This window comes from Trachymyrmex cornetzi, unplaced genomic scaffold (assembly GCF_001594075.2).
Source record: "Trachymyrmex cornetzi isolate Tcor2-1 unplaced genomic scaffold, Tcor1.1 scaffold73, whole genome shotgun sequence".
NCBI classification, from domain to species: domain Eukaryota; kingdom Metazoa; phylum Arthropoda; class Insecta; order Hymenoptera; family Formicidae; genus Trachymyrmex; species Trachymyrmex cornetzi.
Genome location: NW_017300059.1, coordinates 1,093,461 through 1,109,960, shown reverse-complemented (window position 1 = coordinate 1,109,960; position 16,500 = coordinate 1,093,461). Strand labels below are relative to the sequence as shown.

Here is a 16,500-nt window from a genome sequence, read left to right as displayed (position 1 = left end):
GATCTTTGAATATTTCAGTAAAATCGTTCTTTGTTGGCAAATACAAAAATGGGGAAAAAAGTCCGCTTCATTTATACTATTAAATTTATCATGTCAATTTGAGTTATTTTTATCACTTTTATAAATCCAATTTGAGTTATTTTTATCACTTTTATAAATTGCCCCTGTTTCTACTCGGTATGACGTTAATTTAACTAAAATAATAGAATTAAATAATTTAATCCAAATTTAATTTTATATTAAATTAAATTTATTATTTACTACAAAGAACGTGCTAATTGTAAGTGCATATTAATATGGACGTTGTTTACTTTGAAAGAGACCACAGAAATAATTGATTTACACGCATGAAAATTTAAACAACTAAATAAGAAACATCAAATGTTGTCAAAGTTAAATGTTGGAATAATAATTTCTGTATGTAATTTATTTTAGATATATTTACTTCAGATATATGACTGTGCGGTAATTACTTTCGGAATTACAACACAATCAAATTAAAATAATAATAATCATCTTAAATTAAATTCGATCATCGATTTTAAAAAATCGTCGATTTGATCGTTGGTTTAAAAAAAAACTATTAGAAAATAATCGGCTAGCAGTCATATATATCTGAAAAAATGTATCTAAAAATATATAGAATTGTGTTTCTCACATCTATGATTGTATTCGGCGCTACTTCTTATTTAGTCGATTTATTCATATGTCTTGTTTTTACCTTATTATTGAAAGTTAAATGTAACAAAATGTTATTTAACTTCATGGATTATATGTTGTGATGTTATCACACTGTTCTTTTGATATTTAACAGTGCAGGTGATTACACTTTAATAGAGAACTAGTAATATCACGCGGAAAAAAACTGCTTCTTTATGCAGGATTCAACAGTGATTCGATAAATACATAATTACGTAAGATCTAGCAATGTTTTTTTTACATAAATGCAGATAAGGCTCATTTACATTAAATTAATACTTGTTCCGGCTCCACTGTGATATATTTATTCGCAATCATCATAAACATTATTACATAATTTTTTCTTGGCATGATTGCGAGAAATTAATGGATGCGAGAGTGAATAGCGTAAAATTATTCCAGTTGAAATCAACACGAATTTCAAAAGGAGATTTATCAAAGGCTTATTATATTTTCGGTCTCGTTAATAAAAAGATGCACCGGACGAACGCAAGTCAGTCTTGGTCATATTTATTCACGAGCATAGTAGAAATGTAAATAACAAGTCACGTCTTACGTAATAATCACAATGACAAATTTCGCGCATCTGTCGACAAATTGTCTAACGTTACACTGGGTTGTTATGATCGAAACCCAAGAAGATTGGATTAATTGTAACCATTAAAACTGTTTACAATGATAGAAACACGACATAATCGAAGTCGAGTGATTCAAACTTGACAAATGTGATTGATACACAACCAGTTTTGTTAAAGTATTAAAAAATTTAACTTGACGCAGAAGATAATTTCGCTGGGTTAAAATATCAAAATTTTTTGCAACCTTGCTCGTCACGCTGATTTATTACCTAATTATTTTGATGATTTAAGGTTCTTTTTTTAAATCTATACAGTTTCAAAATTTGTATTATAAAATACATTTTACATTTTCTAAATGACCTGATTAAATTTTTGTGTTAATTTAATACAAGATGTAATTATGTTAAAAAGCAATATGAATATTATATGAAAAAGTTAACACAAAAATGTAATATTGATAGTTTGTAAGCAAGCTGTGAAACCATTTTTTTTTTCAATTAAATTAATATTTATAATATGTTAAATTAACACGTATTTTATATATTTAGTTATCTTAAACTTTACATTTTAAAATACATGATTTTTACGTTATTTGTTTACTTGCTTATAAATTATATCATTTTACTCTAAGAAATGTTGAATATCAATTTAACACAAAATTAAAAAAAAATTTAAATGGACTTTTAATACAAACATAAAATGTCTTTTACTGTGTAGTTTAATTTTTAGATACTTCAGCAAAATCATTATCTCTATATGATCACGGTATTAATAAAAAAATTAATAAACTTTTATTTCACCAAAAGAGATTTTCTCTTTTTATACATTTTTCTTACGAGTAATATATCTATAAATTAAATTATTTTAAACTTTTTTCTGTACGAATCGTTTCTTTTATCATTCTGCGAGAAGTATCAAAGTGAGATTATCGAAGAGTAAACATTTTACGAGATATACATTTGATCGGTCCGATATAAAATCTTCAATAAAGTACTTATATTTTTCGATGGCCAATGGCTTGAATCACGTAGAATGACGTGAATCAATGATCTTATTTTTTACATATGTCAATGTATCTGCAATCGATTTTTCCTTCAGTACTTAAATTGCTTTTTATAAATTAATGATCAGTAGGAGTTTGTGATGCGATTGGGCGTGCAATCAAATTTGATATTTGTATTTTATAATATATAATATATATTTTAATATACGATATTACGTATAATTATGTATAAATAATATAATATATTATTAATATTATAAATATAATAATATAGAAATATTTATATCATAATTATAATATAAATAATGTAATATATTTATATTATAATTATTTGCGTACCAAAATTTCCTCTTGGTTTTACGTCATTGACTACATGCAATTTTGTTTCAGGCGCGCACAGAAGAAGTTCATTGGATCCTACAGCACGGAGATTATCCCTCGGGGCACCCGCAATACCTCATCGAGCATCCGACGCTTGCCTGGATCCGGTTCACGCTGCCATACTTTTCAGGGATGCGCGAGGTGTAAGTTGATAGCAATTATATTATTATCGGTTGGAAAGCGCCATCGAATTATATATGTATATTTGTGCAAATATAACGCTAAAAGTCGCAATGCAGTATTATAAATAAATTTTATACATTTGCATCAGTTAGTAATCTGCCTTACCGTAGTGGAACAGATATCTGATTTACAAACGTCGATAAGGGCACTTTCTGCCGACGATAAATCAGAGCACTTCGGTGAGTTTACCGCGCGTTGGTAAATTATCTACACGAGATTGCAAGTCCCGTTTAAAGGGCGACCTCCAATTATACATCTCTTCTCTCTCAGTATCTCGCTTTATTTAGGTTCTATAGCACAATGAAAGAAGTACTAGGAGAGAATAGAAATAAATATTAAATATTAGAAATTGAAGAAAATATGAATCAAATTATTTTATTTGTATTAAATTATTGTATTTGTTTCATTTTAATGCGTTGTGCATTAACTTTTTTTTTCTAATATTTAATGTTATTTAATGGATACAAATAAGATATAAGACATATAATATATATTATGCCGTATTTATATTCATTGTGCGATACGTTTAATCTCTATTTCCAATTTTTTAATTTTTCTAATATATTCATTTCTTAATATTTCCTCCATTATGCGAGCCTTCTCAAAGGACTTTTAGATATTATAGAATTCATTTCGCGCAATTGAATTGTATAATACCTAAAACGATCATATACATACAGTCGACATTTCATATTTCGCTTCTAAGAAAATCCTCTCTCGAGTAACATCTCTCAGGATTATTCTGCATATAAAAGAGTGCTCATTGGCATGAGAGCGGAGAATAAATATCTCAATATTATTATCTCGTTCTTCCTCCCACTTGTAGAAAGAGAGACATTTCATCTCTCTATCACTATTATATTATTCTCACAAGTCCCGATTCCTCTCCCTGCTCCGTTCCTTCCGTTTACCTTCCCATGCACACGTTAAGTACATATTTAAACGCTTATCGACGTCCTTATCTCACGCGTGATGGTTGCCACGATAGATACTGAGAGGCACGAACGTCGCGGACTCGCTAACTCGCTGGTCCCTAGGAAGTAACGTTCAAGGACACTTTCCCTGCCTGGGCGATTTTCCTCGCCACGAGGGAGCTACTTAAAAACCCGCGCGATAATTCGCGCGGCGAATTTAATTAATGTCCGGCTTATGACGGCGACGCCGGCTAGGAGGCCCCCGAGGAGGCGTTCGCGTCCGCGCGCCTCCCGTTGTGCGCGCACATAAGCGATGCGCCATAAATTTCATACACACAACGTGTGTCGCCGAGTCTCGACGAACCGTCGTCGGGCGCCGGCCTGGACGGTGTGATCCAGTTGAGCACGAGCTACCGAGCTTGGCGTCGGGTGACCGCCGAGGAAGCTGACGACGGCCGTGGCAAGTCTTCCGCGTTCGCGCCTCTCGTCTCTCCTGTTCCGCGGGAGTCCCCGTGACCGAGGACTCCTTCGCCGCTATCCGGACTCTACCGTAATTCGCAGCGGTTACCGTTAACGTCAACGTGTACTTCTCGGAGAAGTCGGTCCAATTCGCACCTGTCACCTCTCTCTACTTGGCACGAGCTCTTCCGTCTCTCGTTGAAGTTTTTTTTTTTCCCCGAGAGTTCTCTTGCTCGCTCTTTTTCGCTCTTTCTCTCTCTCGAAAGAGAGAGAGAGGGAAAGAGAGAGGACAAAGTGCGTGTCCGAGAAATCGATCGGCTCTCCCGCGAGATCGGTACAATACACTGAGTTCTTTTGTGCGAAAATATAATTTAATACTGGAAATTATTTATTTGAAGAATTAACTCTTTGGTTAATACCTTCTAGGCTGTTTTTCATTTTTTGGTTGATTTGTGGTAGATTCAACGTCACTTTACTTGACAATGTAAAAATTGTGTTTTTTCTAGCTGTATAATTAATCACTAAACTGATAATTTTGTAGTGATAACTTAAAAAGTCACTACAAAATTATCTGTTTAGTGATTAGCTAAAAAAAAAAAAAAATATATGCAAGCCATGACTAAATACAATTTTTACATTGTCGAGTTAAGTCTAACCAAAAGTGTGTTAATCAGGAAATGAAAAATTGATACCCAGAGGGGCATTCCCGAAGTTTCTTTTACTTTATTATGCTATAACTTTTCTATTAGTACCTACATTTGCTTGTTGCCGTTATGTTCCTTGATATTTTACATTTTGGTTGAAAAAGAATTGTTATAATATCCAGTGTGGTAGATACGTGACAAAATATAGAATGGGATCGAAGGATTAAAACAACAGTGCTTGTGATACTCAATAAAATAAGTAATTAATCTCTGTTCCACACTGGAAAAAGAGTCTAGTTGCATCAATTGGAATTCTGGTTGAAAACAGATAAATCAAAATTTTCTGGTTGAATATTATAATTCTACACTGAAAAAAAAAGATTGGCTGCTGCAGCAAATTAGATGATAAAATATTGCATAGTACTTTTAATTGGCTGCAACAGCCCATTTTTGGTTAGCCTATCCGTAATGTCGGTATGGGATTTCGATAGGCTAACGCAATCAAAAATTGACTGCTGGAACCAATCAAAAATGCTATGCCATATCCAGCCAATCTTTTCTCTCAGTGCAGAATTCTGCTTGACACAATTAGAATCTTCTGATTTGTTCATTTTTAACCAGACATTTTTTTTTTGCAGTATTAAATTTCTGTAAAGGATAGCGGTCGATTAACGCGGTGCCTTTCTGAGAGTGCGACCGATTAATCGTCATGTTCGAGCGTGAACGTGCAAATCGACGGACACGCAACGCTCCCGGTCGAGTTCGCGAGTTCCTTGGCGATTCCTCGCGGATCTCGCGCGGCCACCGGTATATTCGCACGAGTTAGTTCACATCCACCGTTTGAAAGCCAAACACGACGGAGTTGCGGCGAAGCAGCGGACCGCCGTTTTCAGAGGGTCCGGGTAGGAGGGGGACTTTTCGGGGTGAAGTTACGACGTAGTTTAATCTCTCTCCGGCGATCCCTCGAGGCCTAGGTCGATGATAGCGACGCAAACACTTGTTGCTATATAGAAAAACGTGTGCGCGGAGCGCAGCGACGTAGCGCGCGAATACGCAATACGATGCTTTCGGAGCGGTGCGTCCCTTCACGGTGGGTGTCCCTGACCTGGCACCCCCGCACCGACGCTTTTCACGGCCAGTCGGGTGCGGGAGCACCCGCGAGCTTATCAAAATAATCGCGAATTGCAATGGAAATGATTCGAAATTAATCAGCGCCCGGGGCTCACGGACGTTTCGCCCTGTTTCCCGACTCCTGGGCCCGAGTGGGAAAAACTGGTTTACCATGTTTTTATTGCGTCATAATTATCGCGGGACCGATGAGTCGCATCTCTTCGCGCTCTTGATCGACGTGTGTGTATCTAACTCTACTACTAGAAGTACCGAGTGGTCGTTATTGATCGTTTTTATTTTTTAGCTGTTTATATAACTGAGAGATGTATTTAGAATTTTTATATAAAAATACTCTATTGGGCATTAAGATCTCGTATAATTGGCCCTTTTTTTACACTGGAAAAAATTATTAAATTTTAGTACTTATTTATTTGAATACCAAGTAAACGTTTACTCGAAGTAAATAAATATTTACTCAAATAAAAATTATAGTTAAATGAAATTAATGGTTTTTATATCAAATGCGTGTTTATATTTGGTAAATATTTACTTAGAACTATTTAAACGAGCTATTTATTAAAATTTAGTACTTTTTCAGTGTATTTGATTTATTCAGTGAAACTATTTTTATTATAGATTAACTTATTATTGTTTATTTTTTAGATTACTGTTATACAGCCACGTCCAAAATTATCAAACACTCTAATAATTAGAGTTTTTCTACAAAATAACGAATTATTGTTTCTTTTAATGATTTCTTGGAATTAGTTGAGATCCGTGTATGTATATTTTTTGGATTATTGCGTAATTGCGGTTATAAATGTCATTAGTTTGATATAGTTTATAAAAAAATCAATGTCGTAGATTGGCCTCCACAAAGTCCTGATCTCAATCTGATTGAACATTAATAGGTTCATTTAAAGAAAAAGGTCCGTGTAATTAAAAATTCACTTTGAAACAGGACTTATAAATTGCAATTATGAAAGAATTGAGAGAAATAACGAAATCCATTTACAGGAAATTAATAGAGTTTATCAAAAAGAATTGCAGAAATTATAAAATAAGAGGGAAGTGTAATAAATATTAAACATTGGCGTTCACCAGAAAAAGCAGCTTTGCAATTGTTATAAAATTGTTTGGTATGATTTTTGGTTCTTCACTGGGCATAAATATATAAACCAGTCATGTTAAAGAATCTCACAATAGTTGCAAAGCCGCTTTTTCTATTGAACATAGCTAATGATTTATTAAAATATAAAACTGTCAATAAACTTTGTTCAACAAAGTTTATTGTATTTGTTTTATTTATAAATACAACAAACTTTGTTGTATTCATTTTGATCTACATAAATAGTTTCCTAAGTTAGTGATTTTTTAAAAATCAAAATTTGATTATTTTTTAACACAGTTTCCTTTTAAAAAGTCACTGATTCATTAATCAACCTTTACATACTAAGAATTATAAAATTTATAGGGGTGTTTAATAATTTTAAATGTGGCTGTATTTCTTGCGTAAAAGATAAGATTCTGAAATTTTCTGAGAGAGAGTTTCCAATAATTATTTCCTTCATACTGATAAAGAATTCAGTTTTTTATGACTTTCTTAATTTTCTTAGTAATTTATTTGCTTGGCTCTTTTAGTGAGTAAGAAATAATGGTACTTCCAATGTTAACGATGAAGAAATCGCGACAAGATTGCCCACGCTGGAGACTGTCTAATAAAAGTCTGGAGATATATATATATGAGACAGCCAGTTTTGATTGGTCCACCACGCTCTGATAATTCTCTCTCTCTCTCTCAAGAAATAAGAAAGAAAAAAAAAGAGAAAACAGTAAATGTACGTCTTTCTCTCTCCTGTGATTTTGACAAAACCGTGTCTTGCCCAGACTTTTATTAGAAGTAACTCTTTATTTCGTAAATCTAATTGCACTTTGATTACCGCGCCGTAATCTCATTAGACTTATTCCTTTATTGTCATTTTCAAGAGTCTTTTGACAATTTTTTCTTCCCTTATATTTCTTATTAGAGAATCTCTAATCAACGTGGAGAGAAAAAGCGCTTCGTAGTTCAGCATCTTCTCGCGGTCTGCGTATGCCGGCGAAATCCGGCTGTTTACAAACAATTGCGGATTCGGAATTATATTTAGACGCCGCTGCGCTGCCCACTGCTCGTGGATCTGGCCACGACGGAATCACGAATATTGGCCGCGTCTTCGTTTTGACGAGCGCGAGAGATGAACGAGGTCTCATCGTGCGCAGAGAGATAATTAATTGACGCCTCTACGCGTTCGTTTCCTAAGTAATTCGACATCTTTCTCGCATCTGGCGAACGATCGCCGTTCAAATGTACACACCCAGCGATCCCTATCGCACTCAGCGTGCAAACGCTTCAGATAACGAGTCTTTGTGTCTCAGGCCTTTCGGCGCGCGTAATCTTTATTTACGCAATGTTATCAGGAGGGAGAGGAGGGTACCGTCGAAATAATATTTAGCGAGCGTATCGCGGATCTGCTGAACCTCTGACGCAATCGTGTTTTGCAAATCCCAAGTCCAAGTCGTTTCCTAATAGGAAATTCCTATACAGGGTCGCCACCCTGAAAGAAAAGATTGGTTGCTGCAACAAATTAGATGGTTAAATATGGCATAGCATTTTTAATTGGCTGTAGCAACCAATTTTTGGTTACGTTAGCCAATCGAAATCCTATACTGACACTGATAGGCTAACACTATCAACAATTGGCTGCAGCATCCAAAAATTGGCTGTTGCAACCAATTAAAAACGCTATGCCATATGTTACCATCTAATTTGCTGCAGCAATCTTTTGTTTCAGTGCAATTATAACGGAACCGACGTTTAGCCAACCCTACGACTGTCAACTGATTACCAAAGTTCTGTCAACTAGTACTGAACCATCGCTGGCGAATGACTGGCTGTCAAATGACGACCAAAGTTCTGTCAACCAGTACTGGGCCATCGCTAGCAAATGACTTGACCAAAATGACTGCCAGTATGACAGCCAGTATCGTCTGCCAATACTGAGCCCAAGTTATCATCCACTACTTGACCAGTACTGGGCTAGTAGTTCGCCAGTACTTGAGCTATCGCAGTCAATACTGACTCAGTACTTGGCCGATTGTAAAATCCTATATGAATTCTCTCGACGAGGCAGTGGTCGCGGTTTCCGCCCGGTTTTCGCCTCCTCGCGAGAGGACGAACCGCGGCAACAAGTTGCCGCGTCGAATGTCGCGCGCTTTGTTTCTCTTCCTTCTCTTCCTTCATCTCGCGTGCTTGTGTGACGCACGCGATGTGTACTTTTTTATCTCCCACAACGGCCTTGCGGACGAACGCGAGTTATATCGAAACTTCGTTGTCGCGCGCCTACGCTTGTTGTTGTAAAAAAAATCCCGCGTTACACGCCCATAATGATAACGAGCTGTGTCGCGGTGACGCCTGCCGGCTGTTTCTGTCGTTGCCACGCTCGGCGAATGCTTCGCGGAGAATTCTCAAGTGGGCGTCTCGTTTATATAAATCTAGAACACATCCTTAAATCGCCGGCGCCGCGGCACCGTGTTTTCGCAAATCCCGAGCCCAACTCGCTTCTCTCACCGAGGCGGGGGTTTCCGCCTGATTTTCGCCTCCTCGCGAGTGGACGAACCGTCAACAAGTTGTCGTGTCGGAAACAGCCGCTGAATCAATAGCCGCATTCAGAAGAACGTTTATTTTATGACTGTTGGAAGCTTCCTTCTTCGCTGAGATTGGATATTATTCCTTTAGACCAAGCCTATCCAAAACTTAGCTCGCAAACCAAATGCTTCTTTCTCTCGTCTTATTGACATAGAGAGAAAAAAAGAATAGATGCTTGAACTCTGTTCAATAATAAATTAGTGCTTTATTCTGTTTCGTTTTTTATCTACCTCGCTCAACGAGATGATAGAGAGACCTACAGTAGTGTAGGAGTTTAACTCGCGGCTAAGTTTTGGACGGACTAGAGTCTTTGAAAACCAGGGTATATTGAATCGAACCATTTCTGTTAATGTAGATTAAACTAAATCGTAGTTTTCTTTAATCTTTATCTTTTTCTAATTCTTAAAATGGGAAAAGATAGAAAGTAAATTAAACCGAGATCAACTTTAATCAGTGAGAGCTCAGTATTTCCTTAATATAATTGATTCCTACACTCAGATCCAGCGAAGAACCAGTCATGTTAAAGAATCACTGAACGCATCAGCACGAATCAAACCATAATCTTTAATCTCATTAGACAGCCAATTAAACCACATCCTTCTACGACAAATTTCTTATTTTTTGGTGTTTTCAGATAGACTCTAGATTTAAAAGTGTAATCCAATTAGCGTGAAGAATTAATGAAAAACTTCTAACAGTTGGAAAATAAACGTTCAGCTGAACGCGACCAATGGCTGCGTTCAGCAGAAAGAGCAACTTTGTAACTGTTGTAAAATGGTTTAATATGGTTTATTCCAGTATTTTTATTTAGGTCCAGTAAGAAATAAGGATAAGAGCCAATTATATTAAAGAATCTTACAACAGTTGCAAAGTTGCTTTTCCTGCTGAACGCAATCTATCTCAATTCTGTCAAATGACTGATGAGGAAGAAAAGAGTGAAAAAGAGAGGAAAAAGTCCACGTGGTCCAGTGGTCATTTTCGGTTAAATTTCCGCCAGCAAACCCGGAATCCTATTTTTAGATTCGATCAGGCTTGCTATTCAGTTTCACGCGATAACATCTTCGATTTTTGTTTTTTTTTACTCTTCTAACGAGTAACTCCGCTCGCTTCACTAAATACCAGATCTTATTGATGATGTAATAAATCTAGCGCGCGTCCGAGAGAGAGAGAGAGAGAGAGAGAAAGATAAGTGTTTGGCGCCACCTTTATCACGAGTTTGTTTATTACACTTGTTACGTGTGTCGTACTATCTACCGTTCTACTATTCTTGGCGCGGATCGAATGTGCCCAGTCGCGCAAATTGGAAAAAGACGACCCTGCGGGATGGGATAAAAAAAAGTGAGGCGTCGCTTTCCGAACCGATGATCCACAACGAAGACCTCGCCGTCGTCGGTGTTATTTTTCCTTGAGATAGCTTGGCGTTTAATAAAATCGCATGGGCCGCCTGGTGCTGTCAACCCTGTCAAACCTGTCAACGATTAATGAGATTTAAAAACGCGGTCGTCGGTGGTTCCGCGAGCACGTAGATCCCTGTAAAATTTCTTTCATCGCCGATCGTGTCGCACGCGAGTTTCCTGTTTTAATAAATGACGAGATTAATCTTTAGAGGGTAGGAAGTCACTATATAGAGAAGAGAGGATCAAACTGGATATAGAGTTCAAATTCAAAGGCACTCCGAGTTATATTGACATCATTAGGATCGTCAAAAAAAAGATTGATTTTATGGGTTTATACAATTTTCCTGAAAAAAATAGGAAAAGCGATTTAACTATTACAATAAGAGGCTAAAATAAAAAAAAACTTATATGGAAAGAACGTTTTGTAGAAGTATTTAAAATTTAGGCACAGATGCAGATCTGAAAATAATTTTGTTGGACTATCAATAATTATATAAGATGCTCAAATTGATTGCTGGAATGTTTTGCTCATCATGCTTGAGTTTCCTACATAATTAATTTGATCGGTTAACAAAATTACTTTTAAATCTGTATTTACACCTAAAAAAGTGATGTTCTAAATAAGAAGCTACACATTGAGAGAAAAATGTAGTAAATTTTGCTAAAATAACATTTATTTTCGGAAACAAATTTGCCAAATAAAAAATAATATTTAAATCAATAAAAAATTATTAGTTCTTGTATTAAATAAATATATGTTTACATTTAATAAATATTTAATGACGTTATTCAAATAACTTATTAAAATTTAGTACATTTGTCTTTCAGAGTGCTATGGCACTGAAACAGTGTATTTTGAAGACAGTGAGTTGTAATAAATCTTCCTCAAGGAAAGCTACAAGATTTAAAAAGTAGACTCCTCTAATGGTTAATCCCTTCGAATTGCCGCTAAGACGGTAGGAATTCAATCATCAATCCACTCGCGAAAAGCTAGAAGGAAGTGCGGGTTTCGGTGGAAATGAGTTCACGGGTGGATTAGCGGCGAAGAGTTCTAATGCCTGTTCTACAATAGGATCACAAATCATAAGCCGTAAGACTTTGGCTAATCACAATTGAATATATAAAAAAAAAAAATAATCGACTACGATCTCGGTTAATTTCTTACGGCTTATGGTTTGCAACCCTGTTGTAGAACAGGCTTAAATTGCGTTACGTCATTCGGCTTCGGTCTCACGCACGAGATACGTTTGCCGCGCGGCTATCGGAGCCTCGGTCTATTGACAGAGTCGCGAATTCTTGGCAGGCTGCAGCGCAATTAGCCGACTGTGTATGCCGGCTCGTCGCACTCTATCTCGCAGCCAGTCGGTGCGAAAGAGTTATGCCACCGTCGAAAATATCCCGGACAGCGCGCTCGCGGGTAACACCGGTGGAGGTGTTAAGCGAGGACGTGTTAACGCCGTGCTTTCGCTCGTCGCGGCGACGTAAACATCGTCGCGTAGATGCGAGATCCAGCGGTTGAGAGTCGATCGGCCGCTGCGGTCGGTCGTTGCCGAGTTTCACGCCGCTGAATCCGGACGACAAGGACACGAGCGACAACGACGACGAGGAGAAGATCGAGGTCGAGGTCAAGCTCGAGGTCGAGAATGAGGAAGGATATGTGATCAGGCTGTGATCGATAGACTTCGAACATCGTGTATGTTGCGCGAGTTCGCTTTGCCAAGGGATTCCCCAAGGAGGTCCTTAAGGACCAGCCGGTTCGTTTAGAATACAGTAGCTTTTAATTGACGCGTAAAATGTTGTTCCGACGTCAAACGAGCGAGCCGACCGGAAGTATCTCCAGGAGCTCGGATCAAGCCACGAGCTCCGGAGTCCTGACGAACTGGTACACGAAGATCAAGAGACGGCACACCTTCAGCCCGAGATCCTTGCTGAAACGGACTTTGGTATTTTCTCCGCTCTCTTTTCTTTACACAGATTTTACTCGATCAATAATACACTGGAGGGAGAGTCTGGTTAGATTAATTGGGATTCTGACTGAAAAATGGACAAGTCTGACAGTCTTCCGTAATTCTTTGTAAATACTCTGTAAATCTTCGATCGTAAAAAAGCGGGTTGAAAGAAAGGAAGAGAAAAATAGTACGTTACTCGCGACAGAATTTTCCAAAAAATATGAAAAAAGAGACCATTAACTTTAGCATTTGATTCTTTTTAAAGCCTGTCTAAGAAACAAAGAAATCTCGAGAGAAAGATTTTTGTTATAATATCACTGTGACTTTTAGCGGCAATAATTTGAAATGAATCCTTTTTCGCAAAGAAATTGTTGTTTTCTATGGCGACAATGACGATCTCAAAGTCTGCATTTAGAACGTAATTTTACTAATTTCTTTTTCTTAATTTACAGCTGCCGGTGGTGGATCCCTTCCTAGAGAAAGTCTCACTGTCCGATCTTGGTGAGTTCAACCTACGATTCTCATTTTCTCGTATCCGATCTTTTAGAATCTTTTGAGATGAGATTAGAACGCTCGTTTACTCGCAACTTGTAAACTGATCCAATCGACCGAATAAGAGTCAACTCAACTAATCCAGCCTGAATGCTCGTAATCAGAGAAACACACGCAAGCTCTTAAGCCGTAGAGTCTCACATACGTGAGCAATTAAAATGAGCAATTCGGATTATATTGATCTTGCGAGAGCTGTATATTACGTTAATAGAGGCTGCATATATGTTTGTGTGTGCGCATCGAGAGGAGAAATTTCCCTTTATGAGAAGAATTGATTTAGTATCAAACGACGTTGTTATAAATTTAACATCGATCAAAGAACTATGGATTCCAAGAAGTCAATTTCGCAATGCAAAAAGTCATCGAAGAAGTCCTTGGAGTGCACGCACCATTTCATTTTCCTTCTTCAGTTTAATTAAGAATCATAATATTATATTCGTAAATTTATATCTTTTGGGTATAATGCAGCACTCCATTAAAATTAATTTTCTTGAATAGACAGAGAGAGTTTCAACGGAAAACCGATATACACTGTGCAATGTGAGCGGCAAGCGGAATCCGAGATGTGAAACTCCACGTGTTTTCCGAGCTACATATGGCTTTTCCCTTCGAAATCGTGGTACTAGGTCTTCCGACGTGTCCTAGTGTATGGTGGCGATCGATGAGCTCCCGGGAGGCCAGCTAGCGTTAAGAGCGAGAGGGAGGGACTCGCGATACAGCTTCACTTCGTCGTACGGCGCGCTCTGCATTCTACGTCGCACTAGCACGCTCCGCCTATCTAGGTCTAGGTCATGGGGCAGAGAGAAAGAGAGAGAGGGGGGAGAGAGAGAGAGAGAGAGAGAGAGAGAGAGAGACCGCTAGGTTCAATAAGTTTATCATTTTTACTTGTATCTCGTCGATCCCTACAAATCCTTTAACATCACAATGGAAAAGGAATCTGATTGCATCATCTGGAATTTTGGTTGAAAATGGGCAAATCAGAATTTTCTGATTGGCTTTATTAAATTCTAGTTGAAACATTTAGAATCCTGATTGATCCGAATTTTCCGCTTGGTTAATATTGAACCAGAAATTGTTCGCAATATATGGATTACAGACTCATGGTTCTTTGTACCTTTGTACCTTTGTTTTCGCGCGAGTGCATTCATTGAAAACCCTTCAGCTGTATGTCAAGATTAAATGTCGCATTCGCGAGCGCACGTGTAGGCACACGCAGATCTAAAAAGGACGGCTAGGAAATAGAATTCGAAAGGGCAGCATAACGTGTCAACTCAGTGAAGATGAGACGAAAGAAATACTCTTACTAATATAGATTAACTTAATCTCGATTCAATTTTTTATTTTTTTCTAGTTCTGATATTGAGAGAAAAGTGTTTGATATTTGTGACTACAATTATATGGTAAATAATTATAATTAGGATCTTCATTTTAATAGTTATTAATAATATAACTATATTAATAATAATTAATTATTATATATATATATTTATTAAAAAATATATGTTTGTCTCCGAAAAAGGCTATAATTTTATAGAACTATAAAATAACTATTATTATTAGCTATAAGTATAATTATTATTACTAGCATTATAGCAGTAATAATTATAAAAATAAAGTTCTTATTTATAATTGTTTTACACAATTATATATAGTCGTATAAATTCCAAATACTTTTCCCACAATGAAACATTAAAAAAAGTAAAAAGTAAATTAACCAAGATTAAAATTAATCTACATTAATAGAAATGGAGGTCAATTAAATGAATTGGACGACGATCCATTGGATGACATTCTAGCTGACATATCTTGTCTAAAATATAGTGAGTACTAGTATCAGACCAAATAGGCATTTCTTACGTCGCGGCGTTGGATTAATTATGGAAAAATAAACGTCCTAACGAAAGGAAACGATGCGAAACTTGGTGCGCTTCATTCTTTTGGCAAGACACACCAGCGACGGTTATTCTTGGCACGATGGTTGACGATGATGACGATGAGGAGGAGGAACCAAAAACCAATGCGAAAGCAAAAGAGAGACAGCCGGAGCAAACCGTTGACGATGGATCGACTGGGTAGTCGTGATGTTCGCCAGCGACGAGGCTGACGATTCGTGGGAAATCTGCGTGGAGAGCGACGAAGAGGCCGGAGATTCGTCGTACAATCATGAGAGGAGGATCCTGATGATGAGAGAAAGGCTATTGGTGAAAAAGAATTGAGAGTTGCCAGGACGTTGATAAATTAGGAAAACGACCTTTCGTATATTATCCGATGCCGCAATATTATTACGCGGTCAAGATAGAAACATGAGTAACTTGTGCGGCATATTCGTTTTTCTTGGATCAGAAAGCCGAGGGAACATCCCGAGATCCCTGGGAAGAAAGATGCGGCAGTTGCGAGTATTCCAAGCAAATTTTCGTTGATACTGCGAGACAGGATGTTTATTGGCCATCGGAGAACGACGCGACAATGTTAAATAATGCTGGCCTTGCACTACTATTCGGATTCTGAGACCGTTCGCGCCGCTTTAAGGCAGGTCGCGGCTGCCTGGTGGAGCCAAGACGATGATCCCGTGTACTCGAAGGACCTCATCAAGGAGTTCGAGATGGAGAACCCGCCTCTCGAGGATGAGCTCGCTTGGATCCTCTCCAAAGGTACCGCGACGTAGTACGATCGTTAGCGAGTTGTCGACAGCGCCGGGGACGAGATACTATGTTTCATAAATATAGGCAGCGTTCAGTAGAAAAACCAGCTTTGCAATTGTTATAAGTTTTTTTTAATATGACTTGTTTATACTTATTTAGATCCATAAGGAACTAAGGGCAAGGACCTATTATATTAACCTTCCGCGATCCGACCGGGGTTTTAAAGATGCAGAATTTTCAATTTTGAATTATTCCGCCTTAAATTCTGGTACGTGAAAAAAAAGTGAAAAACATTTCAGGTCAT

At 37.4% G+C, this 16,500-nt stretch overlaps 1 protein-coding gene across 4 annotated transcripts in view; it reads left to right on the top strand.

Annotated features, from left to right (window-relative positions):
- The window catches only part of SNF4Agamma (SNF4/AMP-activated protein kinase gamma subunit), a 78,500-nt gene that overhangs the window by 53,419 nt on the left and 8,581 nt on the right, over positions 1 to 16,500 (top strand). For all 4 annotated transcript variants that reach the window (XM_018517972.1, XM_018517970.1, XM_018517969.1 and 1 more), the window contains exons 8-9: positions 2,671 to 2,804; positions 13,455 to 13,503. In XM_018517972.1, coding sequence (XP_018373474.1) covers positions 2,671 to 2,804; positions 13,455 to 13,503 — 183 coding nt within the window. The remainder of the gene's footprint in view (positions 1 to 2,670; positions 2,805 to 13,454; positions 13,504 to 16,500) is intronic.